Raw genomic sequence first — 23,136 nt, forward strand, 5'->3', positions numbered from 1 at the left:
CGACGTGGAGAGACTCAAGAACTGGCGCCGCAATTCTCTCACCTTGACGCCCTCCTCCCCCAATCCGTTTGCCTCAGCAGCGAGGCATCACTCCTCCACCACGGCCACCACCGCCACTCCTGGTGCGAAGGAGCAACGGCGTCGCCCTCTGTCTCAGGGTCACGAACTTCCCTCTCTGCCTCACGGGCAAAGGATGGTGGTGAGGCAGCACGTATCCTCCTCGCGTGCCCTTAGTCCTCCCTCCACTACCACTTCTCGCTCCAACTCCCAGCCTAAGAACACCACACAGAGTGAAGACACGCACGGCCGTCGGTCACAGTTCCGTCGGGCGTGGTCGCTGTTCGCTATGGGCTGCGATGAGAACCAGAAGAAAACACAGCCCCAGAGCATCCTCAGGCAACCCACGCGGCACGTATACCGCCGCGGGATCTCAGGCCTCCCTGTGGAGTGCACCAGCATGGATGTAGGTGTTGTCTTTTGACATAATGGGAGACACTCCCAGTGGCCGGCGAGGGATGGAGGGTGAGTGGCGGGTGAGCTGCCGCCTCTCTAAGTACAAAATAAAGTCCAGGTGACGGTCCCCAACTGATCAGTTCGCAAACGATGCACTCCAATCAGAGGGACACAGAGATCAAACTTCTCTTATTACATCTCTTGAACACTGACAGGTGAATGCTGCCTCACGAGTCTATCCTGAGACAATAAAGACGATCAGAGATGAAAGAAGAGACAGTAAGGAAGGTGAAGAGAATTTCACGCTTCTCCAATTACCCTGTGTCAGCTTAGATTCTTCGGGGACGGCTGCCTTATACCGGTGATATACCGGTAGTGTTTTTTGTACCAGGAAACGCTGCCAGCTGCCTCGCCTCACCCTGCGAGGCAGCGTATGATTAAAGTGCCAAGCCTCAATATTCCATTCCAGTGTATTCTTTAATATATAAAACGTGCACACAAGCAAAGTTACAGTTAAATAAATGCATAAAATAAAATCAATTTTGTGTAATATCACATTACAGTGTAGCAAAGATATATAATAATAATTATAAATAAAAGTTATGAAAGCGACTCACACATCCCTTGTTTGACCAGTGTGATACGAATTTTTTTTTTTTCCTCATCATGAACAAATACCAGTGACGTAAAAGAATTAATGCAATAGAAAATACATTCTACCTAAATCTGCGTACTGTGTATATTATTCTAAACAGAAAGTAAACATTTTAGAAACACCTAACACACTTACGCTTCATCCATTACCATGCTTCATCTCTCTCTCTCTCTCTCTCTCTCTCTTTTACGACTAGGTTGGAACATAAGTTAAAAAAAATAAAATGTTCTCACAGAAATTCCCTCAATAAGTACAGTATCTCATACCGTCAGTGACTAACCAACAAAAAAATATATATTTTATGGAAAGTAGCAGCTTACGTTGCTTTCTGGTGACTGTAGTGGCATTATGGCCCTCTTTTTTAAACGTCGTATTGGTAATTACGAAGCAGCAAGCTCCACGTTCGTATTTGGTTCTATTAACTCCACAGTCGCTTTCGTTAAACACTGGATGCAAGCCCCAACGTCGGGTTATCTAATATCAAGCTTTCCGCATAGTTTGCCAGCTCTGGTTCCCTCAGTGACGACTAAAAGTTACTGAATTTTATGTTATTTCTCATTTTCTAAATCGACTTTTGCATTTTCTTTCCAGTTACAGCTAAAGAAAGAGGCGATTTATCCATGTGCCTTCAGAATCATCATACAATATATAATAGTGAAGAAATCTGTGACTGTATGGTGATGTTCGAAGAGATGGCGAGAGTGGCTTGATAAGAGGTGAAGGGCGGACCTATTTTGGCTTGTAATATAGTTAATAGTGAGCGTTTCTCACTGAACATATACGTAGAGATGCGTGAGTTATTCCTTTGTGTGCAGTATTAAAGGAAACTTGAAAATCCATCTAGTTACTTTAAAAATTGGAAGTGCACGCACCTGTGCCGAGCTCAGTAGAATCGCCGTCCAGGAGACGAGTGGGAGGTTTTATAATACTTGATATATGGAAATTATAATAGTATTGCTGATATTTGCTTTACTCTCATACTAACGAATGATGATCGTGCTTGCTCTAGAAACAATGTCAGTCAAAAATAACCCCCCATAACCAAGCTAAACCTAACTAAACTTTAAAAATTGCTGTCAGCATTATAAATAATTTGTCGTGGATATATATGTGATTCAAATTATTCGGAATGAGAAGTTCTATCTGATAGGGATAAGAAAAGCCATGTTGAGATTCTTAAAAGAGTAAAATAATACCAGGACTAGTCTGGTGACAGTGCACGCTGGCCGTAAACAAACCGTAACTCTCAGGCTGCAACCGGCAGTCTCCAAACGCGTCCGAAAGCGGCATTTCGAACGGCGAAATCTATTAATTTATACAATTTTTCTTTCGCATTTGAACGCTTTTGGGTATATTTTAACATTTCTAACATAACTTTCCGTTGCATAAGACTGGTAAATATCAATGGGGGTTAGCAGTTGGGGAGGGGTAGTTCTCCCCAACATTTCCAATATGATTTCTTCGGGTTTGGTCGACCTAACCCGAAGTGCAGAGCTGGAAAAGTGTTTAAAAAATCGAAAACAGCTACACTGGTATTAGTAAATACTAACACCACGTTTAAAAAAGTGTGCCTATGCCGTGTCTTCTTACCTGCGTGTTCTATATGTTTTACGTTATTTATCTTTCTGGTTCTAATGTATCATTTATATCATGATACATTTTGACCTTGACCTGAAAGCTTGCAATCAACATTATTAAGGTCTGCAAAAGTCTCTCCTACTCTTGGAAGAATATTAGGTTTACGACTCTCTCTCTCTCTCTCTCTCTCTCTCTCTCTCTCTCTCTCTCTCTCTCTCTCTCTCTCTCTCTCTCTCTCTCTCATTCTATGTACATTCAACAAAACATCATTTACCACTTACTCATATTACAATAACTGGAGTGAAGAATAATGACCGTAGCTATTCATACATGTCCTCAGAGAACATTGTGAAAAATCTTTAAAGATTCCCTTCATCATGGTATTGTTACAACATAACTGTCATCTCTAGGAAATGGTGGCTTATTGTTCCCCCTCTTCCCCCCCCACCATCTTTTCCTCTCTATCTATAGTGTATTCCTTTTCCTCTTCCTTCTATCCATCCAATTCCTCCCTCTCTCTTCTTTCGTTACCTCTAGTTTAGATTATCTCCCTTTCTTTTCTATTCCTTCCTACTATCTACCCAACTCATATCATCCTAGTGCTACGATCAGTGCGTAAAGAATATCCTAGTGGGAGGGGTTGTTGGCGTCGGATCGTGTGCAGTGTTACCAGCTCCAGGGTGAAATCTCTCCCTACTGGCCTGTCCTTCGTATAATACTAGGTGGTATCTTCATAATTTTCTGGTACCTAAATTTCCGAAGAAAATAATGATATAGTCTGATTTTCTTTATATTTATTGGTTATAAATCATGACTGTTAAGTGTCGTGTATTTACAATGTCTGCCTGAGTGTATGTATGTATGTATGTATGTATGTATGATTATCATTCTCAGTATGCTTGTATCATTATTTTCGTAATCGTTACTCAGAAGACGAAAGCAGAGAAACATCACAACTTAGAGAGAGAGAGAGAGAGAGAGAGAGAGAGAGAGAGAGAGAGAGAGAGAGAGAGAGAGAGAGAGAGAGAGAGAGAGAGAGAGAGAGAGCTATGTAATGCTTCTATCAATCTGTTGCTGCAACACCTACTACTACTACTACTACAACTACTACATGCAAAAATTCTTCATACTCAGGAAAGGAAAACTAAAAATCGCATAACGAGGTGCCTCCTTTCCGCCACACTCTGATAACAAGCCCACAGGCGTCCCTCGGTAACTTTCTGGACATGAGATGGGAAGTTGGATATCGGAAGTTTGAGAATCTTAACTTATTTGTGTCCGATGATGGATGACATACAGAGTGTATTGATGAACACTAAGGTTGTTGGGAAAAACACTCCAAAATTCCTTGATAGTGTAGCCTACTTGCGTCATCTATTGTTTAACCTCATAGATAATATACTGTAAGACATGCCAGTTTGATAATCTAACCTAATAAAATATAACACCTGTCTAGTTAATATATTCTACTTATTTGGCGCTCTAGATTTATGTCACACGCATAGTTCCTTATGTAGCATAGTGTGTTGTGTGTTATTAATTGATCTAGTAGCCAAGAAGACGCATGTAATGATAAACAGTGGTCTTTGTATTCAAATAATACAGTTTAATACTTAAAGACATGAGCCACTACTACTATCGATGACGAAGATGAGTGGATAAATAAATGGTTATGTAGAAGAATACAATGAATGTAAGTGGATGAAGAAATCAATAAATTAATGTGAAAATACGTACATGCACGAATACTTCATAAAATTTGCTAAACATCTAAAAAAAAAAGTCTCATGAACTATTCATTAATCTCGAGTATGTTTACAACTGCAAAATATTCAAACGCATCGCCAATTCCATAAAAAAAATAATAAAAAATAAATAAATAAATAAATAAAAAACTGAAACGAATAAATAATTCTGCCACGAACGTTTGACTAGCGTCCTCCACTCAATTGGTAACACTAGAAGAGAATGAAGACTTCAGTGCGCCTGTTGACGTGTTTACCTGCGGGAGTGCGGCAGGTTGTAGTGTGTGTAGTGCCGTGGGTAAATGTTTTGGTGGTGCCTGTTGAGTGCCACGTGTCTCACACATAGTTGGGAACATGGAGAGAAGCTGGAAAATCATCAAGACGAAGGGGAATCACAGGAAATTGCACCAGTAAGGACGGAGTCTTGAGGGTTGACTGCTGCAGGCCGCCAATTAGTGAGTGTTACTTTTGCCTCCTCACCACTCTTGTATCTTTGTTGTTGATTCGCTGGTTCCTCCCTTTGTGAACGCAAATAATTGACGTAAACTCGAATTCCTAAGAAAATGTGTAGAGTCGTACATGCTGTGAACGTTTGTTTGAATTTACATAGCATTTAGCATTATTGGAACCGCGCACGGCTGATGATTGGCTGCTGCAGATCCCTGTTGTGTGGTGGGTGACGGCCCTTGGAGTTGCTGTATAATTATCTGTGATGTCCTTCCTCTCAAACGAAGACAGTTTTACGTACTATTTCTGCATCCTTTTAGATACCACAAGGCCCGTATTCACGACGCGGTCCTAGCGAGTCTCAGCTATGAAAACTTGTGTTAGCTTGGACGAAATAGCGCATTATAGTAACAAACTGCGGGCGTCTGTCATAAATCCGAGCGGGGGGGCTAAGATTGGGTACACCCTGTCTTAGCGGCTTATGACATACGCTCCCCACAGCCAAGATAGGCGCCACGCATCTGCAGCTCAGGAATTATCTACCATATAAAACGTATTGAATGAACTTAGTGACACGGAATTAATAAAAAATATTGTTTAGACCGTGCAGGTATTCTGTTTCTCACCGATGTAGTGATGGAAGCCTTACAGGGTAACACAGAAAAAAAGAAATCCACTTACCCCCGAAATGAAGGTGATCATAACACTTATTACATATCTTGCTGTTGAGAAAATGCAGTTGTGCAGCAGTGATGGCCTTGGAGATCGTCGAGAGGGCAACCCTTGCCACCAAACCATTTGATAATTGTATTTGTTTACGTTGAAGCGCTCCTACGGGATCACATTACCGATTTCAAAGATTGAATTGCCATCTTACCCACTGTCTTTTCTCCCAATATATAAAAACGAAGGAAATATTTATAGAAGCTATAAATCAGTATTAAACGACAGCTTTTACTTCGTCTTTTAGTTTTTCAAATCAAGCAAGTGCTACATATAGCAGATGGTTAAGATAGACGATTTCGCTCAAGTCATAACTTATGACATACGACTTATGGTAGACGTTCTCAAGTTATGATACACATCCGTACTCCAAAGCTTTTTTCGTTAGTCAGGTGGGAGAAAGGGGTTGTGAGGTCGAAATGAAGAACAAATTATTTGAATCTATAAAGGTAACTAGCTCAGAGAAGGTGAGAAATAGCTTAACTGTTCACTTCATAAATTGTAGACGTATTTTGCATAAAATAGACTTGCTTAGAAGAATGGCGTGTGTAGAGAACCTTGATATCATTGCTTTAACAGAAACTTGGTTAGGTATGTCAAGAAAAGTGTTTAATCCAGACGTTAAGATAAATGGTTATACACTATTCTAGAAAGACGGGGAAAACAGAAGAGGAGGAGGCGTCCCGTTATACGTTAAGAACACATTAGTGTTGTATTAACAGTAGAATGAAAACAGAAAGCAAAACAGAGTTGATATGGGTAGATATCAAGGAAGGAGCACAGTCAATAGTACTGGGATTAGTGTACAGGCCACCGAACAGTACAAAGGCAGGAAATATATAGAGCAGGCAGGTACAGTCAGGTATGTGTGGTAGATTTTAATTTTAGGAATATCGACTGAAGCCTGATGGCGGGTAACAGGGAAGCAGAGGAACTTCTTAAGGTAATTCAGGATAATTTTTTTTTTAAAACAGGTAATTGTAGAACCCACAAGAGTGAACAATATTCTTGTTTTAATTCTAACTAACAGGGGAAGCAGTTATCCAGCTACGTAGAGGTTGGAGGACAGCTAGGTAACAGTGACTATTGGGGAATTAGATACAAATTAAAATAGGAGGAAACTTTTAGAAGCAAAAACACTAGTAAAATACCTGACATTAGGAGAGCAGATTTTGAGGGATTAGAAAGGTACCTTCAAGGAGTTGACTGGCAACGGACGCAGGGTGAGGTCAGGTCCGGGACGGAGTTCAGAGAGATAAGGCAGGATGAGAGAGGTGAGGTGAGGCGTGAGGGTGTAGGGCAAGAGGAGGGAAGAATTGTCCGGAAGGGTCGGAGGAGCGAGAGAGAGGGAGATATGAGTGAATATGTTGGAGGGTCAGGTCATGCTGAGATGAGAGAGGTCAGGTCGAGGCGAGATGAGGGAGTGGAGAGGATGGAAGGGGCCGAGATGAGAGGATTAGGTGAAGTAAATGTAGATGAGTTGTATGAATATTTCGTGGATAAATTGCATACAGACAGTTAACAAACATCCCGTATAGAGCAATAAGATCACAGAAAAATGACATTAAATTGATGACTGTTAAGTTAAAACACTATATAGGGCTGAAGATATATATATATATATATATATATATATATATATATATATATATATATATATATATATATATATATATATATATATATATATATATATATATATATATATATAAGAGATTAAAGGCAGGGGAAGAGGTTTTAAGGCCACACTATACTGAATTAGTTAGAATAGTCAGGAGGTTAACGAGGAAAGCTAAGAGCAATTATAAATTAAATGTAGCCAGCCAGGCCAAGACGGACCCCCAAGGGATTTTATCAGGTATGTAGGACGAAGAGTAAAGAAGCTATATGTCCATTAAAGGCAGCAGATGGGAAGCTGGTTAGTTCTGGGGAGGAGATTAGTAAAATTCTGAATGAGTATTTTTTAACTGTCTTCACCCAGGAAAACATGCAGGATATACCGAATAGTGAGCAGATGAGAATGAGAAGCTGACATATTTCCATAACCAAGAAGATAGTGGGACAGGAGATAGACAGGCTAAAAAAGTTTAAGACACCAGGACCAGATGAAAAATATTCCAGAGTACTTAATGCAAAGAGATTATTAGTGAGCAGTTAATTTGTCTTTAGGAAATCACTTGAGTCAGGTGAAGTACCAGTAATGTGGAGGCAGGCTGGTGAAGTACCCATCTTTAAAAAAGGAGATGAAACTCTAACGTCTAATTATAGACCTGTCAGCTTAACTTCTGTTGCAGGTAAATTAATGGAGTCAATAATAGCAAAGAACATTAGGGAGCATTTTAGACAAACATAACTTGATTAATCAGTCACAGCATGGCTTCAAATAAAGGAAGTCTTGCCTGACTAACTTGTTTTTACAGTAAAGTGTACGAGGCAGTTGATAATGGTGATAATTATGACATCTTATATCTGGACTTTAGTAAAGCGTCTGACAAGCTAACCCATCAGAGGCTCCTGAGAAAGGTTAGGGCACACGGGATAGATGGGAAGGTGTTAGGCTGGGTAAGGTCATGGCTAAACAACAGGCGACAAAGAGTTGTAATTAAACGGCTTTAAATCCGAATGGGGTCATGTACTTAGTGGGGTGTCACAGGGATCAGTATTAGGTCCATTATTGTGTTTAACATATATCAATGACTTAGATAGTGGAATTGGTAGTGATTTTAATAAATTTGTGGATGACACAAAGATAGGTAGATTAATTAGGTCAGAATCGGATGCCATCACCTTGTAGGCAGATTTAGATAGGATGAACGAATGGACGGACAGATGGCAGATGCAGTTTAATATCAACAAGTGTAGTGAAAACCCACACAGTAGGTACACAATAAACAACGAAACTCTGGTAGGTTCGAAAAAGATTTTGGAGTTATAGTTAGCTCTGAACTCCGTCTAGGAAAGCAATGCATAGATGCCAGAAACAGGACAAATAGGGTATTAGGATTAATTTTTAGGAGTGTTAAAAGTAGAAGGCCGGAAGTAATATTAATGTTATATTTGGCGCTGGTCAGACCTCATCTAGACTACACTGTGAAGTTCTGGTCCTCACATTACAGGTCTATTAGAATCAGTACAAAGAGGAATGACTAAAAAGGATACTGGGGATGAGAAGTATTCCTTACGAGGCGAGACTGAAGCTGTTAATTTTTCATTCTTTAGAGAGACGTAGGTTAAGAGGGGACCGGATAGAAGTCTTTAAATGGTATAACAAGATGGATGTAAGCAAAATTCTTAGGATCAGCAACCAGGATAAAACAAGAAATAACGGGTTCAAGCTTGAAAAATTTAGGTTTAAGAAAGAGATAGGAAGAAATTGGAAATAGAGTGGTAGATGAATGGAACGGACTCACTAATGATAGTAATGATGTTGTTAGTGCTAAGACATTAGGGAGCTTTAAGAGGAGATTAGACGGGTTTATGGATGGGGATGATAGATGGAAAAAGGTAGGTATATTTCATACAGGGACTACCACGTGTAAGCCTGGTCACTTCTTGCAGCTTCCCTTATTTCTTATGTTCTTATGTTTTTATCTGCCATAGCTGTGACACATTTCACAACTTTATGAATAATACAACCCCAAATATTTATCTTCGTCTACATGTAATGTATATCTTGTCAATCTGAGTGTTTTGATAGTTGAACTAGATCTTGAAAAAAAAAAAATAAATAAATAAATAAATAAATATATATATATATATATATATATATATATATATATATATATATATATATATATATATATATATATATATATATATATATATATATATATATATATATATATATATATATATATATGAATAAATAAAAATAATAATACTGATAATGTAATATGAAATCTTGGAAGTTTAGGTGGACTCCATGGGCGAAGCTTCCGGTTGGATTTGTTGGGTCGGGTTTGATTTAATTTAAAACCTTGATTGTTTCGTCAGTAGGAGATTATTAGGCGACCATTCGTGAATTGCACGGCAATTAAGAGAAATTACGTAATATAATTTAAACGAGGCGCCGTGGGTGGCGGACCCAGCATCCGCGAGCCAGAGAGATTTTACATAGAAGGGAATATTTTTTGGATTCAAAACACTCAAACTCATCAAAGTACATCAAAACAGAGTAGATTCGTCTTGAAATTTAGATGATGCGGTTTCACGAAGAATGTATTCGGTCTAGTACTAAACTGTATTGATTTAAGACGCTTACCTCGCCGATTGGACAGTGGCTCTTGTAACTCGTCGCTGGTTGACCTGTGGCTCGGTCATTTTGTCTCGTGCTGAGCAGCGGAGCGTAGTCTTGCATAGCGTGGGTACTAAATGATTTTTTTTTCCGTCGTATCATCCTTTATCTATGTTTCTTGATTACTTGAAGAATAATGACAGTAGATTACGTATAAGTTTGGTAGTGGAGATAATGCGAATTGCATTACTCATGACTAATACATGAGTTACATGAGTACTTACATGTGTAGGAGTACAATCTTTCACGTTTATTGCTTGACCAACTGTCACTTACCCTGTTTGCCTTGCAGTAACATTTATCTTTATCAAACAGCTTGAAAATACTTTTTTCTCTCTCTCTCTCCATGCCATATCGGCAATTAAGACATACTCGTATGGTGAACGTTACAAGGCTTATTTTCTTGGAGAGGATTATGCTCACAAGTTGTATAGTTTTTTATGGATGGCTGCCGTTATCTTCAGAACAGTTTTCGCTGCTTTAAATAGTCTATAAGCACCGTCATCCCCCCCCCGACCTCTCTCTCTCTCTCTCTCTCTCTCTCTCTCTCTCTCTCTCTCTCTCTCTCTCTCTCTCTCTCTCTCTCTCTCTCTCTCTCTCTCTCTCTCTCTCTCTCTATTGTATGGGTACAAGGACGAAGACATATGGCGGTAAATCTAAGTGATCGAAATAATTACACATGCCTCTCCTCATTAGTGCAGTGCATATGCAGTGAAAACAATTTTATGGAGCCCTTGCAGGAAATTATGCTTTATTCGTTGTCGTTTTCATAAGGGAGTCATAACAGTGGTATGTTTACTGACAAACATTGATACTAGCATGGATCTTCAAAAAAATGTATACATTATATTTACCTTTCTGGTTCGTTGGCAGAAAAATAACATCTGCAGTAACAACGAGACCAAGTAACACAAATAAGGAATAAAGTCCAAGGAATGCATTGTGATCGTGGTAAAGTGGATTCGTTCAGTCCAGAGAATTAGTGGCCAACAGTTTGGTTTGAAGAAATAGTAAGGTACTGTGGTGTTTCAACAAGGACATTGAATCCCCCCTGTTGTCTTGGTCTGCCCTACATTCAACATGGCCTGAGTTTGTAGGTATTCGCTGTCGGCCTACCAAGTGTCAGTGGGTGGATGTGACTCAGCTTGGTCAACAGAAGGTCAATATATGTAAGGTGTAGCTTAGATTATTCTTCTCTGTAATGATAAGTATGCTTGGATTACAGCCAGACTGATCTATCAATTATTTGTTCCGCAATATATAAGTTGATGCTTACGATTTAACCCTTATTGGTTTATATTTTTCCTTCAGGATCTCGTTTATATTATATTTCATGGTTTTGTTTTAATTTTTCGTTGTTTATTTCAAATAATTAAATTAATTAATTAATTAATTTTTTTTTTTTTTATTGCAAGTCAAGGAGATTTGATCTTCTTCTTCTTCTTCTTCTTCTTCTTCTTCTTCTTCTTCTTCTTCTTCTTTTTTCTTCTTTCTTCTTCTTCTTCTTCTTCTTTTTTCTTCGTCTTCCTCTTCCTTACATTTAGGCATGTGCACTGGTCCGATCCTAATCTGGCTTCCGTTTCTGTTCAGGCGGCCGGAAAACTGAACATCCGTGGCATTATCGTCACCGTGCGATTTCTGAAGTAACATTGGTAGAGTGAAGATAACGGCGACGTCCGCTAAGGAGTTTTGGGCGGAATTTATTGAATTCTATAAAGAACAACGTTGTCTGTGCAAAGTGAAAAGGATATAGTGATAAAAGGAAAGGGAATGCTGTATATGGCATTTTACAATTAAAAATTACGGGACCATGTGGTGATATTGGTTTTCTTACACGTGTGTTACTTTTCTTAAAGAGGGGAAACCATTTCTGGATAACAGTACCGCTGTCCGGGATCAACTTTCAGTTCAGCAGACAATAATGGCACAATTTTTCTTCTTTAACCAATGTTTTTTCTTCGTTGCTTGGGTTTCTCAGCTTCACTTACAATATATGCCACAGCGGTGATTCCTGGTGCAGTCTGTATCCTTAACCGCTGGATAAGGAGGCCACGTCCACTTTCCAAACTCTATCATATTTCGGGAAAAATCAAAGTAAATCGCCGTGTTTGTGGGCAACATTGAGACCGGAGTTAGAACAGAATTAGAACTGAACCTGATCTACGGTCTTAGTGTCTTTGCGCCTTTTGTAACTTGAAGCTGACTGGTGACCTCTTACTTGACTTGGAAGGTCATTGGTCTACATCACGGACCCGAAGAGCTTCTTACTGATACCAAAGCGATGCTTTTTTTTTTTTTTTTTTATCAAAACTGCAGTTATGATGATGATGTTTGAATTTTTCGTAGGACTGAAAAATGTTGATTGGGATGAAATGTATCTTGATTCATCAGTGACCGATCCCGAATCATCCGCTAAATTTGAAGTGATTTCAATGTACATTTTCGGCCCTCGCGCCATACAAGGCTTCATCTCCCAAAGAGCCTGTGGATGACACCAGAACGAATGTAAAACGAGTCCATAAGTCACCGTTATTGCCATCCGCGTGAAGGCAAACACACAGTGCTCGCTAAATGGCGTGCGTGCACACTGACGTCACTCAGGCAGGTGGGAACACCTGATTGATTTTGCCAAACACGCTACTTAATAAATGATACTAGTTTACTTTGACGTCACACTGATAAGCGTACCCGATGAACTTTCTCCCAACTTCTCTGTCCTTGGATAGCGCGGGAATGAGGGTTGCCAACACGCGTTTACATTCACCATTGTTGCTGTACAAACTGGAAGTAAATCAACTTTTTTGCTATGCTCTCATTGCTCCACGCTCTTCACCTTCAGACTGGATATGGTGTGAATAAATAAAGTAAATGAATGAATCAGATAGATAAATAAAGGCTAGAAACTTAATGCCTCTAGGAATAGATCGGACTAGATAGAATAATAATGAAGCAACCATGTAAACATAACGGCCCATTAACTCTGAATACCACTTGCTATTAAATGTTAGTGATCTTGAACAATTTTACTAATCAGTCAAGTACTATAAAGCTTTTCGTAAATTTTCTATAATATTTTCCTGTGAATGTTATCTTTATATAATCCGAACATACACAAGGCCATCATATGAAGGCACAAGTGCAACAAAAGTATCTATTTACCTGTTAGACTCAACATTCCAACGGAGGAGCCTGGCTTGTCTTGCAGTAGCCAGTCACTATGTCTATCAGTCTATTTATATAATTTGTCTGTTCATTTATCTATTTTCTTTCAGTCTATTTATCTACTATTTGCTTATTAGTCTGTTCATTTATGACACACACACACACACACACACACACACACACACACACACACACACACACACACACACACATCTTTTTTGTAGGAGGATAACGAATAAAAGGATGATGGTGAGGAAGGGACGGTTGAAACTTTGAAGAATGAGACATTGTTTATGGACATTTCTTAATTTTCGTAGCACTGATGTGAATAGAATTATGAACATTATAGAAACAGAGAAGAGCATTCAAGATTAAGGCGATTATTGAGTGATAGAAACTAGGAGTTACATCCTAAACAAAACATCAGAAACGTCAGACCAAGTAATAGTACTTCGATATAAATGCGTTGAAAACTCAGGACTTTGGGAGAAGTAGGTAAGAGAGACAGAGAGAGGTTGGGGGGCAATGGGAAGTAGAAAGATGGGATGAGGGAAGTGAGCTGTATTAGAGGAAAGGTGAATTGATCAACGAGCCTTTAAGTTTTTAGTTCATTTGAGAGGCGTAGGTGAAGAGAGAACCTGATGGACGCATTTAAGTGGCATAGGACCTATAAGACTATAACAAGCATGGTTTAAATTAGATCCGTAGGGTTAATAGTCAACTTACGATTAGATGTAAATGGTTCAAGCTTGATAAAGTTAGATTTAAAAAGAAATAAGAAGAAATTGGATCTCAAATAGTGGTACTGGATGAATGGAATAGACTCAGTAATCAGGTTGTTAGTGATGTCAGTAGTGAGATTTTAAAAGATTAAATGAAAAAAAATCTAACAAACAAAACATATAGAAGTAGAGTAATGGTTATTTATTACTCCATGCTGTAAATATATTGTATATTCATTACTATGCTGTGTGAGTGAAGGGCTAAGGTGGGTGTCCCGTCTCCTCAGGTGTTCATCCAATCTGCGGTGACGTCATTGTAGCCCAAGGCGATCCTCCCACTCCTCCCACCATACAAAGCACCGCCACTCACATAATGGAACACGTAAAGGAAAATGTCACTCATGTATTATTCCCTGCTACTGATAATAGTCTGAAGGAGGCGTCTATTTTGAGGGGATCTTATAAATAGAAGAAGCTAAAATTGTCTTGACATCTGGTGTGTGACAGTGAATCTTTTGTCATGAGTGTGGGTGTTGTGCGGGTTATGCGAGAGAGAGAGAGAGAGAGAGAGAGAGAGAGAGAGAGAGAGAGAGAGAGAGAGAGAGAGAGAGAGAGAGAATCGGCTTACTTAACTGTGTAATGCGAGAACCCATTTGTACCACCAATGGACACCGTCACCAGCACAGTGATCCCTTTTAAGCTAATCGTATTGATATATTATACCTCACTATGAAATCCAATAAGCGTTTGGTAACATGAGCTTGACTTTCCATAATGGTCTTAAGTTTAGAGGCTATCATCCTTGAAACGCGAAGGAGGAGACGCGTTCACAGTGGAATGGATATAAAGAACACTGCACAATATCCTATAATGACGTGAACTGCTTCAAGAGAGGAGTTTCGGAACAGTTTGGGAACTGAATATGCTTCCATTTTGGCATCTTTCTCTCGATGACTTTTATTGAAAGCAGCAAAACAGCGTTTTCTTTTTCTGTTTTGTGCCCGTCGTCAGCCTCTTTCATTAATGGGAGATAAAAGAGAACAAAATATGGTGTGGGGATGCAGGGCGCACGGTTAGTCACTCTCTCAGCTCCACATCTCCGTCCAGGGAAGAGATACTCAACTTTTCCCTTGTCTGTATCGCATCCTCCTCCACGCAGAGTGGGTCTTGCGTATCGATTGTCTTAGTTGTTGTGATTGCCTGCCTGGATTCTAAGACCATAAAGTAAGCTGCAAGAAGCCAGCAGGCCTACGCATGGCAGTCTCTGTATAAAACATGCCTACTCACCTTAGGATTTCCTATTGACTCTGGCCTAACAACGTGATTGCCAAGTTTTCCATTCATTCTCCTCTGTTTGTGAACCAATTTCCTATCTTTTTTCTAAGAAGTGACTTTCCAGACTATTCTTTCATCTTATATTCCTCTCTTTCCTATTGTAATACTTTGAAAAGCACTCCTCCATCGTCTGACCTACTTTTGAGTTTTCGTCGCCAATTACCTAATACTGTTTTTTCCCCCTTATACAGTCTTTCTCTCACGCCCTACACACATATCAACCAGGTGACATTACTGCAGTCTATGGTTCCTCCACCACACCTCACTTTACCTCGCTCCGTTGCTACAAAAATGCCCTTGTCTCTCACTTTCTCGTAAACAGACAATTTCCTATGACAAGAAGACATTTGTAGCTTGAGGTGCCTTGCCTTTATCCTTCCCACTGATCTTTCCACTTGACTTCACACACATTTCTCTCTCACCACTTCTTTCACCTCTTCCTTCCCAAAGCAAACATCAAACATACTCCTGATCTTGTTTCCTTCTTTGAACTTGATTTTTTTTCAACACCATCACGCGGGATGAGGCCCACAATTCTTCAGGGATTGGCGGAACCACCAAAATGGCCCTCACCTGAAGCTGCGTCCCTGATCCCATGGCTCGCCCCGTCACTGAGTCTGGTCAGAAAAGCGAGCCTGACATCAGTCAATGACTCAGGGAAGTCAGGCGAAACGCCTGATTTTCATCCTCCCGAAAATTTCACATTCCTCCGAGTTCTTCAGCTATCTTCCTTTGCCTTCCTCACAATATTCCAAACAGGAAGAAGGGAAGAGTTTGAAAGGCCCGAGGTTGTCAGGGAGAGTCCAGAATATCATCATCAGAGGAAGGCGAAGGGGCAAATCAGTCCATCGGAAGTTGACTCTCGTTACGTGTGGATGTGAACTGATGTGCTCAGCAAAGTGTGAGGTGGGTCCGGACTCAAGATTGGTTGGTTGGTTGGATGCGATGATCGGTAAAACGAAGACAGTTTACCCCGATCCCACTCACTGGCATGAGGACAAATCACCAAGCACGAGGCGGAAACACTGACGAATTTTACGAAAGTTTCTGTATGGCAAACTTTCGCTAACGAAAGCGAGGTGTGGCATTCGATGTTCTCATTCTCTTTGTGCTTAAAGGACTCGGTAATCATGAGAGCTGGACCATACTACCCATCTCCCCACAGCAATAAGCAGCCTCGTGCCGGGAAGCTGCCTTGACCAACTCACGTCCTTTTGACGTGCTGACAGACACACCTGGATCTAACCTCTCCCAGGGAGAAAACTGTTTTATGATATATCAAGTAACATTTTGAATGAATTCTTTAGGAACTCTATTATTCATTTATTTATTATTATCATTATTTTCATTAAGGCACTGGAAGCTATTTAGGGAAAATCGTCCAATGGGTTGTACTTTACACGATACGATAAAAGAACCACTTGAAACACCAAATATTTGTTTTTGTTTGTGGTGTGTAGTACGGAGTGGGTCCCCTTACGCAGCTTGCAACATTCATGAGCTGCTCAGGAAACACTAGGATATTATGCCTTCATTACTTTTTAAAAATCAGGATTTCCTATAATCTTCTTCTTCTTCTTCTTCTTCTTCTTCTTCAGTATGGCAGTTCATCATAAAAGATTTATCAATGCACTGACAAATTCTCCCCTAACCTTCGCCTTTTCTTACACTGAGAAGGAGCAACAGTTTTCAACATGTCTGTTTTCAGTTAATTGCTAAGTGTAAGAACAAGCAACACACTCTCTCTCTCTCTCTCTCTCTCTCTCTCTCTCTCTCTCTCTCTCTCTCTCTCTCTCTCTCTCTCTCTCTCTCTCTCTCTCTCACCAGGTCTCGCCACGTAATTTCTTCAGGTGCGAGGAAGCCAGTGGGTTTTCCTTGGTGTGCCGAGGGATAAGTAAACCAGATCATGTGTTGGGCCGTGCTGCGGAAATTGCTTGGTGTGCTGTGCCTCTCAAATAGTGCCTCTCCTGTTTTTCTCCCATTTATTTTAAGGAAGCTGCATTGTGATCTGGCTTTTTTATCCATTTTTCCCCTTATGCCAGTCTTCCCCATTGTAATCTTACTGTTTAATTTTTTTTTTGCCTAATTTTTTTTTTTTCTAATCCAGTCATACTGACATACTATTAAGAAGAAAAGAAGAGAAGAAATAAATAGAAACTGAGCAGAAAGCGTGTTGCAGTGAGATTAGAACTCTGTAGATACTCAGAAGCTCAAAGTTCCAGATGCGAGGGAATGCATGTGGATGTGTGTGTGTGTGTGTGTGTGTGTGTGTACTTATGTAGACGCTTTATGAGTGTCTCGGGTGCCTCCCTTTGAGTGGCATCTGAGCATCTCCATGAATAGACCTGAGGTGAATTTGACTCACGTACGGTGTCTTGATATGTAGGCGCTTGTCTCATCTTGCTTCATGAACTTGGCCTTCTGGGAAACTCAACAATGGAGGAAAGAAGCTGCAGAAATGTTTCGTGCTTATCTGTCTTGTTATGCGTACAGTCTGTGATAAGCCCCCATCAGTGCTCTTCCTCCACCTACACTTTTCCTTACAATCCTTACAATCCTCTCAGCCCTTTGTTATGCTGCCTGTCGCCCTTCGCACTATTTATGTGGAGGGCCTTACTTTCATACCTGCCGCCCTATCTCGTCTTCTTCTTCTTCTTTTCTTCTTCTTTTTCTTCTTCTTCTTCTTCTTCTTCTTCTTCTTTTAGATTAGAGACTTTCATAAGCGATTCTTCTCTTTATTCTTTCGTAATCGTCAGATTTCTTCTCCACTGCCGCTGCAGGGATTGTGTCTAGGAAGGGGTCGCCAGGTGCAGGTGTCCTACTCCGCTGACTTTCTTTGATCTGTGTGTCTTGGGGATAAAAGAAAACGGTTTTCAGTAACGTTTCCTGAGCAGTGTTCAACCATGCATCTGGTTGGTATTATCAGACATCACTTTGAAAATAACACTGATAGTCGTACATCGCCATCTTTTCCAAGGAAGATTTCTACATCACTTAATACTTATCATTTTTAAAGTATTGTTAAACAGTTGTTGTGATACATTATGGCAGTGTTAAGGTAAAGCGATGCCTCTGTTTTCATTCGTGATGCAAACTGTCACGTTTCCCAAGAGCACCTAATTTACTTGCCTCCCATCTTTCTGTTCCTCCTTACACAGTCTCGCTCTCTCATCTCCTCTTCCTCTCATTCTCGTCTCGTACATTTATTTGCTTCCTTAACCTTCCTTTCTCTTTGAAGTACACTTGCTGTCCCTCTCCACGCCGCCTCTACTGTGAGCCACATACGACACACGTGTTCGTTATCTCAGTAGACTGGTAGTGACTGGAATAGACTTTCCCAATATACTTTGGAATAGATTACCACTTTTAGGGCTAATTGGGTTTTTGCAGTTTCCCTTATTTTCTTACGATCTTACCTTCAGTAAGAATAGACCACGTTCTGCTCTAACAGTCTGTCTTGCCATGATATTCTTTGTATTACTGTGTTTGTTTATGATAGAAATATTCAAGATGGAAATATCGATTGACAAAATGCATTTAATTTTCATCGTCCCTCATATGGGATGGATTTTAGTTAACTTTAGTCGTGTTATAAACCTTTTACTTTGCACTATATGTGAGACGATAGGCGTATGATGCTCTTCCTTACTTAGGTACATCGTTACTGACTTAGTGATTTATCAGCAGAATTCTACTGCGCCAAGGAAATCACTAGATGTAGCCGCGCTTGAACTTACTGAAAGGACAGCGCCAGAGCACCTTCCCGCTAAGCCTGTTAGAATGTAGAACAATTTAGTTGTTGTTGTTGTTGTTGTTGTTGTTGTTGTTGTCGTTTTAATGTCGTTGTTGCTCGTTTTTTTTCTTTATTTTCATCCTCCTCCTCTTATTTTTTTTTCTCTTCCGCTCCTTCTTCTCTGCCTTTTCTACTTCCAATAAAACTATTCTTCAGCTTCAAAGCACTCATTTCGGGCTGGTTTCTGATTTAACAACACCCAACAGTTTCAACCAGTAAGTGGTCCTACACCCTGTACCGCAGACAAGGGCCCAAGTCGCTCCCACCGTCCAAATTGCTCCCTGGAACAATTTGGACGGGAATCAACATCTGTATGGAGTTCTATTGGCACTAGCATTTCTGTGTTTTTGGCCATGCTCAGTGTTGCCATCAGGGTGAAATTTTGACCCTGGAGCAAATTGGCGCAACAGCGGCGTAGAGACAACCCGGGGCGCTGCTCAATTACTGCATCTATTTTAGGTAAGTTAATAACACGTTTCCTATTCCGGACACGTGATTTAACAGAGAGAGAGAGAGAGAGAGAGAGAGAGAGAGAGAGAGAGAGAGAGAGAGAGAGAGAGAGAGAGAGAGAGAGAGAGAGAGAGAGTGGGGGCTCAGATACAGGAGATAGGGAGGGGATATGAGAAATGTAGCAACAAGGAGTGGGGATGGGGAGGCGGATATGGAGTGGGGTTAAGAAAGGAGGTGAGGCTTAACTGACACATCACGACTTCTGGCCTATGATATTTACATATTAAAATCCCTTAAGTTGACATGTCGCTTTAGCTAAAACTAAGGGTAGGAAGGCTGCTTCATCAAGTAGGGAGCTTTCTGTACATATACCTTAAAAAGGAAAAGTAGTCAAGCCTGACCCGTTCAAATCCAGTACAGTACAAGTTAACACAAGGTTTGCCCAACCAGACCGACCTTCAGATAACACTTCAAACATTTTGTTTCACTCTAGACTACTTTTTAATTGCTTATTTAAACTAATTTACATATAAATATGAGGAATAAAGAAAAAAAAAATTTCCCTCCCCAAAAAAACGAAAAATCAATAAAGCCCGAAAAACATCTATTTATTTATTTATTTATTTTATTTATTTATTTATTTTTTTTTTAGAAACCCGGGTTTTTTTTTTTTTTCAATCCTGCCTCACCAGCATGCCACGCCGTTGTTTCGTATGGTGGTAAATAAGAATACAAGAACAAATGTATAAGACAGAGAGTATAATGGAGCGGAAATAAAGCAGATATACCAGGAACGAAAATAAATAAATAAATAAAAGACAACAGACAGAAATTTAAGGACAAAATAATTTGTTCCTGGAAACAATGGAAAATGGAGATTACACAGAATGAAAAAATACCAACGAATATTTCAGGAAAGGGAAAAGTATAAAAAAAGAATGAAAGATGCCTTAAGGGACCTGCCGGCGGATCTCTGAAAAGTCAGGCACGATTAGAGACTTGCGCTTTTGTGTTGTGGTTCCGTCCTTAGAGGGTCGGCGGGGGAAAAGGGACCCATTAGGAATATTAAATGATAGACGATAAAAAAGGTACTTGTAATTTTGGGCGAAACTGTAAATAATTAAGCTTTTTACATAACTATTACTTTTCATATACATTTTTTTTATTTTTTATCGTTCCCCAAACAGTAGTGTCCTCAAGAAAAAATAAATAAATAAAAAACGAAAAGGAATGAAAATGGAAAAGGATAGAAATAAAAAAAAAAAGAAATAATAACAAATAAACTGTAATACTAGCGTCAAAACTTGTGATAATATTTTGACAAAGTATTCTACGTGATGTAAAGAGCAGTCACTCCTCTGCTATAAAGTGTACGCACTCCCTGGTCTGTGAATTCCTGGTTCTCTTCCGTCATTGTGCGCTGTCCTGAAATATACACGTTATATTTGCATTGTTATGTGTTCACCGCTTTGTACCTTACTGTAAATAATAACTGTGTGTGAGAGAACAGTAAATTTCATGTCTCGTTCTGTCAGCTGTGCATATTTCTCGCTTTTATATTGATGTATGCCTTCGTCTGTTTTCAGTTCGTTTCGTCAAAAGCACATGACGCAACTGAGAAAAGATAGATGCATTTAGTTATATGAATAGTTTCTTTTAAAATTTTTAGGTAAAAGGAAAAGTTTTGTGTGGTTATTTAATCATTTTAAAGGGCAACACAGACCAGTTTTGTTTATGTTTAGTGTGCAGTTTTTTTTCTGAATTCCACGAAAGAGACGAAAGAAACGAAGAGAAAAGTATATTTGACTGTAGATTTTATTAAAGGATTTTTTTTATTTCCTATGGTTTCCAAGTTCAGTGTTCTGATGTTCTTTTTTCTTATAATTTCCTTGCTTTTTTTTGTTTGTTTTTTTGTATTTTCTTTCTATGTACTTATTTCTTAATTTAATTAATTGATTAATGAATTATTATTATTATTATTTATTTATTTATTTATTTATTTATTTATTTATTTATCTTTTTTTTTTTAGGGTGGCTGTTTTCGTTTAATTTCCCGAAACATTTTTACCGAATTTCCTAGGGACCATTTCGCCTATATTAAATGGGATTGGTTTTGTTTAATTTCTTGTCTTCATATCCTGGGAACTTATCGTTTAATTTCCTGTAGTCTATATGTTTACTTTTTTTTACATCTTTCCATATAGATTTTTTTTGTATCCTGATTTATTTTCATTAAGCTTAAGGTTCAGCAAGGACGTCACAGATAATAGTGCTGATATGTATTATTGGTGAAGTGCAGTGGCCGGCGACTAAACCAGCACGAGAAGTCTGTCAGGTGTCTTGCGAACTGTGGCCTTCTTCCGTTTCTCCATGAACATTCACGTGCTGTGGAGCAAGAAGGGGGAGAACGTTGTATGAAGATGTGGTAAAACGTTATATCCTAAAACCTCCTGTTCTCTGACCAGTTTCAGTCTTCGTACACTACCCAACCGAAACGCTTCTATTTCTTCGGGCATTTACCAACATGGGGAGCGTTTTGGTTGGATAGGTTACGAAAAGACTGGAATTAGCCCCACAACCTCAAAAGTTGCCCTAACGGTCCAGACAGCGGAACCCGGTTACGGCTGAAGTGGTTTTGTTGGTTAGCTAGCAAACGAAAAAAGTGGTTGTGAAACTGGCCCTCTCTCTCTCTCTCTCTCTCTCTCTCTCTCTCTCTCTCTCTCCTCTCTCTCTCTCTCTCTCTCTCTCTCTCTCTCTCTCTCTCTCTCTCTCTCTCTCTCTCTCTCTCTCTCTCTCTCTCTCTCTCTCTCTCTCTCTCTCTCCGACATTCTGTAAAAATATTGAAATATACTCGTATACATGGTTTCTCCTAATCTCTGTAATGTTTTTTTTTTTTTTACTTTCTTTAGTCTCACTGAACATTTAGTAGTGTAGCGTCAATAGGAAACTTTGAAAGAAGCTTAGGTAAATTTATGGATAGAGATGATAGGTGGATATAGGTATATTTATATTTTTATTTATTTTTTTATTTATTTTTGTCAGGAACTCCCTTGTGCAGCCATCCCATCTTTTGTTGTTAAGTTCTAATACAACATCTTCAGCAAGTAATAGAAACCTCTGGTGGAAGGCATTGATTCACGACTGTGATACTTTGAGATGGCATCTTGCTTACTCCTTTCACGTGCAGACACGCTATCCACACGCCCACTGCCCTGCCTAATGAGGGGCCGTTAACCTTCTCAGGGGGAAAAAGACGCGTCAAGGTAAAAAAAAAAGTGCTATTTGTAATTCCTTTTGTGTGGGATGTTTTCAAGCCCTCCCTAATTGACATAACAATTTACTTGTACTTCACCTACCCACCCCGCACCCACCTCGCCCACCTCGCCCATCGTGACATGTTGCTGCCACCACCACCCTCATCACTGCCATCAACACCACCTCTCTTCTGCGGGGTGTTGCTTCGTTAGTTTTTTTTTTTTTTTTTTTTTTTTTTTTTAGATCTATATTTTCATCAGCCTGTACAAGTCTGTTGCACGAGAAAATAACAAAGGCCTCTGCCAGTCGCTAGGAAAGAGGAAAGTGAGCCATAAGAATTGTCTTGCAGCTCTCTCTCTCTCTCTCTCTCTCTCTCTCTCTCTCTCCTCTCTCTCTCTCTCTCTCTCTCTCTCTCTCTCTCTCTCTCTCTCTCTCTCTCTCTCTCTCTCCTCTCTCTCTCTCTCTCTCTCTCTCTCTCTCTCTCTTGTCTTCCCACTGTGTTTAGTATTCAAGCCCACCCATCA

At 39.7% G+C, this 23,136-nt stretch overlaps 2 protein-coding genes across 3 annotated transcripts in view; both read left to right on the plus strand.

Annotated features, from left to right (window-relative positions):
* The window catches only part of LOC135097331 (uncharacterized), a 2,600-nt gene extending 1,536 nt beyond the window's left edge, over positions 1-1,064 (plus strand). For both annotated transcript variants that reach the window (XM_063999125.1, XM_063999133.1), the window contains exon 2: positions 1-1,064. This exon is cut by the window's left edge and continues 588 nt beyond it. In XM_063999125.1, coding sequence (XP_063855195.1) covers positions 1-481 — 481 coding nt within the window. In that variant the 3' untranslated portion in view covers positions 482-1,064.
* A 3,607-nt stretch (positions 1,065-4,671) lies between these two features.
* LOC135097338 (uncharacterized) overlaps positions 4,672-23,136 on the plus strand; it is a 63,432-nt gene continuing 44,967 nt past the window's right edge. The window contains exon 1 of the mRNA XM_063999135.1: positions 4,672-4,886. Coding sequence (XP_063855205.1) covers position 4,886 — 1 coding nt within the window. The 5' untranslated portion in view covers positions 4,672-4,885. The remainder of the gene's footprint in view (positions 4,887-23,136) is intronic.

The sequence above is a fragment of the Scylla paramamosain genome, chromosome 4 (assembly GCF_035594125.1).
Source record: "Scylla paramamosain isolate STU-SP2022 chromosome 4, ASM3559412v1, whole genome shotgun sequence".
NCBI lineage: Eukaryota > Metazoa > Arthropoda > Malacostraca > Decapoda > Portunidae > Scylla > Scylla paramamosain.